We start from the raw sequence: 6426 nt of genomic DNA on the forward strand, positions 1-6426 counted from the left end.
TATAGTTTCCAGAATAATAAAAGTAACACAAATACAGAAATTAAATTATTAAATTATTAAATTCCTTAAGATTGTTGTTCCTCTGTACTTGTAAATAATGATTCTGGAAATTAGAACGTTAGCTTATAAACGTAAATATAAATAAAAAACAGAAATTAATTCGAGCCCACTGAATTCACAGTGTTTCCTTAAGGAATTTAATCCCTTCCTAGTACCCAAGGTTATAGATTATTTCCTCCCAGGATAGAACGAATTACACACTGGTGTAGCGGTACTTCAAACCCCAGTGTTTCAACGAACACAAAGTTCGGCAACAAATCACACTTATGGATGCTTTGTTTGTAGTTAAAAACAATGCAGAATAAGGAGGACAACTCAGAAGTCGAATGGAAATTCTGAGAGGAAGGAATGCAAAGTATAGCCAATGTTGAATTCTTACTGAAGAGAATATCAAATTGCAATTCGTTTTTCCAGTGTATACGCAGTGTATACAGAGTGTATATCTAGTATATGCAGAGTGTATATCCAGTGTATACAGAGTGTATATTAAGTGTATACAGAGTGTTTCAAGTGTTTTTTCCGATGTGTTCTTCTTTCTCTCCAACTTATGCTCTATTTATAGCAGTTATTTGAGAGAAATCCGCCCCTTCCATGGTGCAACAAGCACTAGATCATGGAGAAAGCACTTACATGGTGGTATATACACTTGCTTGGTGGGAGGAACACTTGCACCATTGTGGGAGGTGCACTAGGCTGCATTGTTGCTTAGTGTTGCAACACAATACACGGATTGGAAAACATCCGTTACAAACACGGATTATATCACGTTAATATTCACTATTAACAAATAAATTTGGTCCAAAAAATTAATCAATCGATCGATCATTTGACCAAATCCGAATCCAAATCCCATTTCCCATTCACTCTAATTTTAAGACTATTTCATCTTAAACAAAAACTCAACATTGTATTCCAAGTCTAATTAGAGATAAGGAAATGCGAATCCCTAAAAGAGGATACGAAGGATAAGAAAAGGCTAGAAATGTCTAATGCTGATGGAAGATGATTGCAGCTAGAACTGATTAGCAATGGTGGATGATTAACAAAGTACAATTGTGAAAGAAGCTTGCAGTGAGGAAGGACACGACTATTATCAGATCAATAAAAATTAAAATTAGCAATGTAAAATTACTACTTTGTCCTTGGTCGACCATCAAGGCTTTTCTATATAGTAGAAATATAGAGATAAATACATATAGATTTTTGGACTTTTGTGAAAAAGACTGTAAAAAGAAAATTGTGTTTCAGCTTTCAGGCAAAGAAGAAGAATAAAAGAAAGGAAAAGGGCAATCTTCTCTTTCTGTGGAAAATCTAACGAAAATGCAAGTACCAGTTTGGAGTCCTCGGCTAGTCAATCTGTTCAATCGTTCATGCCTAATTACAAACAGTTTGCGGGCATTTTCTTCATCAGCTTATTCTAACCAGTCTCGCGGTGGCCTTCCTCGCTTCTACTCTGATAAGCTCCCTCCTTCCAAGGCATTGTCCATTTTCTGCACACTCTACTCTCTCATAGCTGAACTTGTCGAGGTTCCCTTTTCTCAAATATGGGGTTCTTGATTGTATTGGAAAAAGAACAGGGTAGAGTGTGTACAACCAACTGATTATGTTAAAAAGATTCGGACTTTGTTGCATTTCATCTGACTGTTAGCAACCGATAAACTGAAACTTATTTTTTTTTATTACACTATTTAGAAGTTTCATGATGTTATAACTATCTATAATCTGCAAGCCTTTTCCATTATCTTACTTAAGGAAGCTCATATAGGTATTTTCACATAAGTGGAATCAAATGAGGAAATGGATAATGAGGAGTATTATATCCGACCCCAACTAGTTTGGAATTGAGCAGTTGTTGTTGTGTTATTTTCTTGTTCTATTTTTACTCTTAGAGCTATGTTCTTACTTTATTCAGATTAACTGATTTTAGCGCCTCAACTGTGGTGTTTTTAACGTTTTTTATGCAGGATGGTGTTGTTCGTGTTAAAGGTGATGAATTCTGGCACATGACTAGGGTTTTAAGGTTGTCAGTTGATGATAGGTACTGCCTTGTAGCATATCTTTGATGGTTACCAGTGATACACAACACTCAATAATATGCATAAAACAAATGTTCCTTTTCCACCAGTAGTTTCTTTCTCCTTTGTGCATGGTTTAAGTATAACGTTGGTTAGAAACTATGAGATGGCTTGTTCAAAAGTGTTATCTGCATTGCTGTGTTTATTTTGAATAAGGAATGTGGACGGTTCCTTTACAACTACCAGCGTCCTAATTTTTAGAAGCCTTTTGTACTCTCCCTCCCCTAATTTTGGATCTAAATGTCCAATTTTTGTTTTCGTATTTAGATTTCAAATCTGTCAATTCTATGAAGGATATGATTTTCAACAAATGATTGTTGATTCCTTCTTAACATAAGTCAGAAAGGTTGTCCTTGAGAAAAGAAATATGGTAGTACTTGGGGAAATATTTGTTTGTGTGTGTACATCTACATATATACAGATATAAAAGGATCTGAATAGTAACATGTAGTCCTATCAAATTTTTGCTGCACTCCATTGAAAATTTGACATGTCTACAATCTCTATCTTTTGGTGTAGAATGAAAAATGTAAATCAATTTTACACTTCTTTTTGGAGTTTACGGACTCCATGTATCATTGATAGGAGCCTAAATCCTCTATCTTGTACAGACTCAAACACTTTCTTAATGAGGTTTTTGTTAATTAATTACTTAATTGTCAAATGAAATTGCTGCTAAGTATCAGACCAATGGGAATCAATTTCTTAAAATATGTTAATCAGAAACACTGGAATCTTAGAACTTATAATACTCCTTTTATGAGGATGTCCATATATTGTATCCTTAGCTGAGGTTTAAATTCGGTAGAAAGCTAGCACCCGTATTGGAGTTTTTAGTCCTTGAACAACGGTACTGAGTTAATTTCACCTATTCATGATGTTCAATTTGCAAGGGTAGAACTATTTGATGGAAAAGGAGGATTAGTTGAAGGTTGTATACAGAGCGTTGATCAGACAGGATTGGACATTGTAGCTCTCGAGAATCCAAAGTCAATATCTCCTCATAGCACACAGTGGCATGTCTATGCTGCATTTGGTGAGTTTTTATGAGCATTGTTAGCGGTGTTATGTATTGTTCATTTCCCTGTCTTGCGTTATGTGTGTCAAGTTCCTGCAATGTAGGTACTCTGAAGGGAGGCCGAGCTGATTGGCTTGTGGAGAAATGTACAGTATGTTTGGGCATGTGGGTATTGTATCTCTCCTGAAGCTTCAGTAACTTGTTTGTTCACTCTCTCGTCTGATGGTCTCAGGAGTTAGGAGCCTGCAGTGTGACCCCCTTACTGACGGAACGGTCTCCTTCTATATCAGAAAATCGGGTGGACAGATTACAACGTGTCAGTTTTGCTGCAGCTAAACAATGTAAGCTTTTCAAGCATGATGTAAAACGTATTTGCATCCTAATTTTCTTTATTGGTTCGTAGACTATGTTTTACACATTAACTTCTTCTTTTAGGCCAACGGCTGCATGAAATGGTTCTAAATCCTCCTACAAAAATTAATGCGCTTTTACCTCTTGTAAGTTGATTATTCCAATTTCTTCCCACAAAGTAAAATCTTTTAAGCTTCGTGTAAAGCACATAGGAGGCATTCTAAGACTTTTTCTCATCTTTGTCTCTGCAACACTTCATTGTTCTTGGTTTTGTGGTGCCACCAATGCTCTAGGTCAAAAATTCAAAGCTTGCATTTATTGCCGCGGCAGAAGCTAAACCATTATTTAGTGCTTTAAGTTCCATTAAGAAAGAATCAGCTGGACTGATGATAATTGGACCAGAAGGAGGTTAGTATCTTTCTGCAGCTCTCCCTTCTCTTCCTATCTATTCCCAAGGTTTTGTGCCTTAACACTGATGTATTTTGGTTGGTCATATGTCAAGATTTTATCATCTGAAGAGTTCAATTATCCAGGATCTATAATGAAAAGTGTTAGGAGTTCTAAATAATGAAATTAATTCATACATACCAAAACATTCTTAAAGAGTAAAAGTAGTCATCTTCCAGTAATTCACAAACTAAAGTAGGCTCTGTTTTAATGCGAAGCTCTAGTTTTGGACAATTTATGTGTCAAAGCTCATTGGCCTTTAACTTCTAAAAGTGGCTATTTTAGTGCGTTGCTGATTTATTTTGGCGTGGGATTATACTGGGTGGTTGTTGTTGTTGCTGCTGTTTTTTTTTTTGGAACAAGCAGAAGGCTCGTAGTGTTGTTTCTATATAAATTCTTAAAATAGGGAACCGAAAAAAGTAGTAAAAAGAGAAGATAAAGAAAAAGAATAATTGAAAAGAAAATGGGCACTATCCTCCACAGAGGCCTCAATCGCAAACTACTTTCTGACAGATTGCAAATGCTATTCCATCACTCCTAGCCTGTAATCCCTTTTGCTACACCAGGCCATTCAACCCTCCTCGCTTTGCAATCTCCTACCCTTCTCCATTAACAACTTTTTCTAGGCTAGAACAACACTCTTGCACACTCTAAAACCCTACACCGCTCTGACTCTAACCACAAACTCGACTTATCTTTCTCTCACACGAAGTACCATGTACATTTCGGATTTTGTCTAAGTACAATATGGCTTCAACTTTTGTCGCTCTTACACCTATCGCCTACGGGTGCATCAAACACAAGCCAGATCGTGCAAGCTAAAGTGGGTTTAAACCCTCTTATTTTTCCTCATTATCCAAAAGCAAGTGTCCTTCAAGAGTGGTGAACTACATGTATGGGAAAAAAAGGATGCAGAGTCAAAATAAAATAAAAGATTTGAGGATACTAGACAATCTTGCGTGCGACATTCAGATATACAGTTAAATTTATAATTTCATTCAGATATACAGATATCAGATATCCTTCGCATGTGATTATTGTGAAATGCTTGATGCTCCATTACAGACTTCACAGAAAAGGAGTTAAACATGATTCTGGAGGCTGGGACAACTGCTGTTGGGCTTGGACCACATCGTCTACGAGTTGAAACTGCTACAGTAGCTCTGTTGTCGGCTTTAATGTTGTGGGGTGACGACCAGGATATGTTAAAGGTCTAGCAACACTAGCAGGCGAGTGATGTTTCTGCTGCTTTGGAACCTTTGTAGTGATTCTGTCAAATTCAGTTAGATGGCCTTGTTTGGAAGGGCAACATGCTAACTATACTGATTTTTTCTCAACTCTGCTACAGGAAAAAAGACTAAAATGTGTTACAGGATTTCTGTTTTAGTGCTTTAGTTACTGAGATTACGTTTCCAGACCCCCACTTTTGATAAACCATTGATCACTAGCTAAAGAGGCTGAATTGTGATAACAGAGATCCATGCTCTCACCGATTTATACACTTTTAGATGACAAATACATAATTAGTTCTGTTTTAGGTTCTGATCACATGCTGAGGGCTCCCAAGAAAGCTGCAATTATCAAAGAAACTCAGAAGTGAAGGAGAAAGAAGAAAGGATAACGATCAATCATTTGCTTATTTGTGTTTGGCCTCACCCTCACCCTCACCCCATTTTGGGAAGCCCAGTGTGTGATCCTTGATACAACATTTCTGAGCTCGTCGAGCTTTACTTGTGGTGGTACTGAATCCCATAAATGATTTTGTTAACTTTTGGCCGGCTGTTAAAGTTTAGAATTTCTACCTCAGTGGTAAGTGATGGCGTTCAAGTCCTTTTTTAAGTTTGCGTTTGTGCTTACTTTTCTGCAAGTCTGTGTAAACTTTTCTTCGATACTGGACAAAGTATATCTCCTGGTCTTTTAGCCTTGAAATCCAGTTATTATCCTTTTCCTTTTTTGTTTTATACACATTTTTTGTATCTCATGTCAATGTATATTTGTTACAACTCCGACTCTTTTTCTGTTTGACCAGGAGAAATCAGAAGCCTGATATTAGACTTAGCATTTGCACTTTGCAGTGATAATTTTGTTAGAAGCCTGTACTTCTATATATGAAATTTTCTTTAACAAACAAAGAGCTTCAAAAATTCCTCTACAATATTGGATGGTAAATTTGCATCTTCATCATAGACAGACATTTAAAGAATTTCCATCTAAAAGAAGCTCTTTTGATGGGGAGATGTACCATGAAGCTGCATTTAATCAATCAGATCAATGAGCATCACCTCCTTTAATTTGTCTTCCTTGTGAGTGTTTTCCAGAAAGATTAACTGGTTTCAGTTGTTCATGCTGATTTCTCTAATGAGTTTTGACTCATTTTTGAACTTGGTTAAAAAAGTTGCAGTTGCAGTTTGAATTTCTACACGTGTTAGAGGAAGCTGATGACTGAATTACACTGAACATTTTGTTTTAAATTTT

The 6426-nt window shown here is 36.4% G+C and overlaps 1 protein-coding gene across 4 annotated transcripts; it reads left to right on the forward strand.

Moving 5' to 3' along the window:
- Positions 1–1246: 1246 nt before the first annotated feature.
- Positions 1247–6006, forward strand: LOC107814615 (uncharacterized). 4 transcript variants are annotated; one of them, XM_075218017.1, is made up of 9 exons: positions 1247–1587; positions 2025–2098; positions 3029–3171; positions 3258–3304; positions 3386–3494; positions 3589–3650; positions 3798–3912; positions 5017–5180; positions 5300–6006. In XM_075218017.1, exons 1-8 carry the CDS (start codon positions 1381–1383, stop codon positions 5166–5168), a joined length of 909 nt encoding a protein of 302 aa, XP_075074118.1. In that variant the 5' UTR covers positions 1247–1380; the 3' UTR covers positions 5169–5180; positions 5300–6006. The 4 variants fall into 4 exon arrangements, with proteins under 4 accessions (XP_075074118.1, XP_075074119.1, XP_075074117.1 ...); XM_075218018.1 differs by having other exon boundaries at positions 5490–6006; XM_075218016.1 differs by having other exon boundaries at positions 5017–5957.
- Positions 6007–6426: the final 420 nt, after the last annotated feature.

Source organism: Nicotiana tabacum, chromosome 7 (assembly GCF_000715075.1).
Source record: "Nicotiana tabacum cultivar K326 chromosome 7, ASM71507v2, whole genome shotgun sequence".
Classification (NCBI taxonomy): Eukaryota; Viridiplantae; Streptophyta; class Magnoliopsida; order Solanales; family Solanaceae; genus Nicotiana; species Nicotiana tabacum.

Excerpts from the sequence above, each read along its gene's own strand:
- LOC107814615 (XM_075218017.1), top strand. The coding sequence starts at position 1,381 with ATGCAAGTACCAGTTTGGAGTCCTCGGCTAGTCAATCTGTTCAATCGT. Across the intron at positions 3,305-3,385 it reads GGCTTGTGGAGAAATGTACA|GAGTTAGGAGCCTGCAGTGT; the intron begins GTATGTTTGGGC and ends TGATGGTCTCAG. Across the intron at positions 3,913-5,016 it reads GATAATTGGACCAGAAGGAG|ACTTCACAGAAAAGGAGTTA; the intron begins GTTAGTATCTTT and ends GCTCCATTACAG.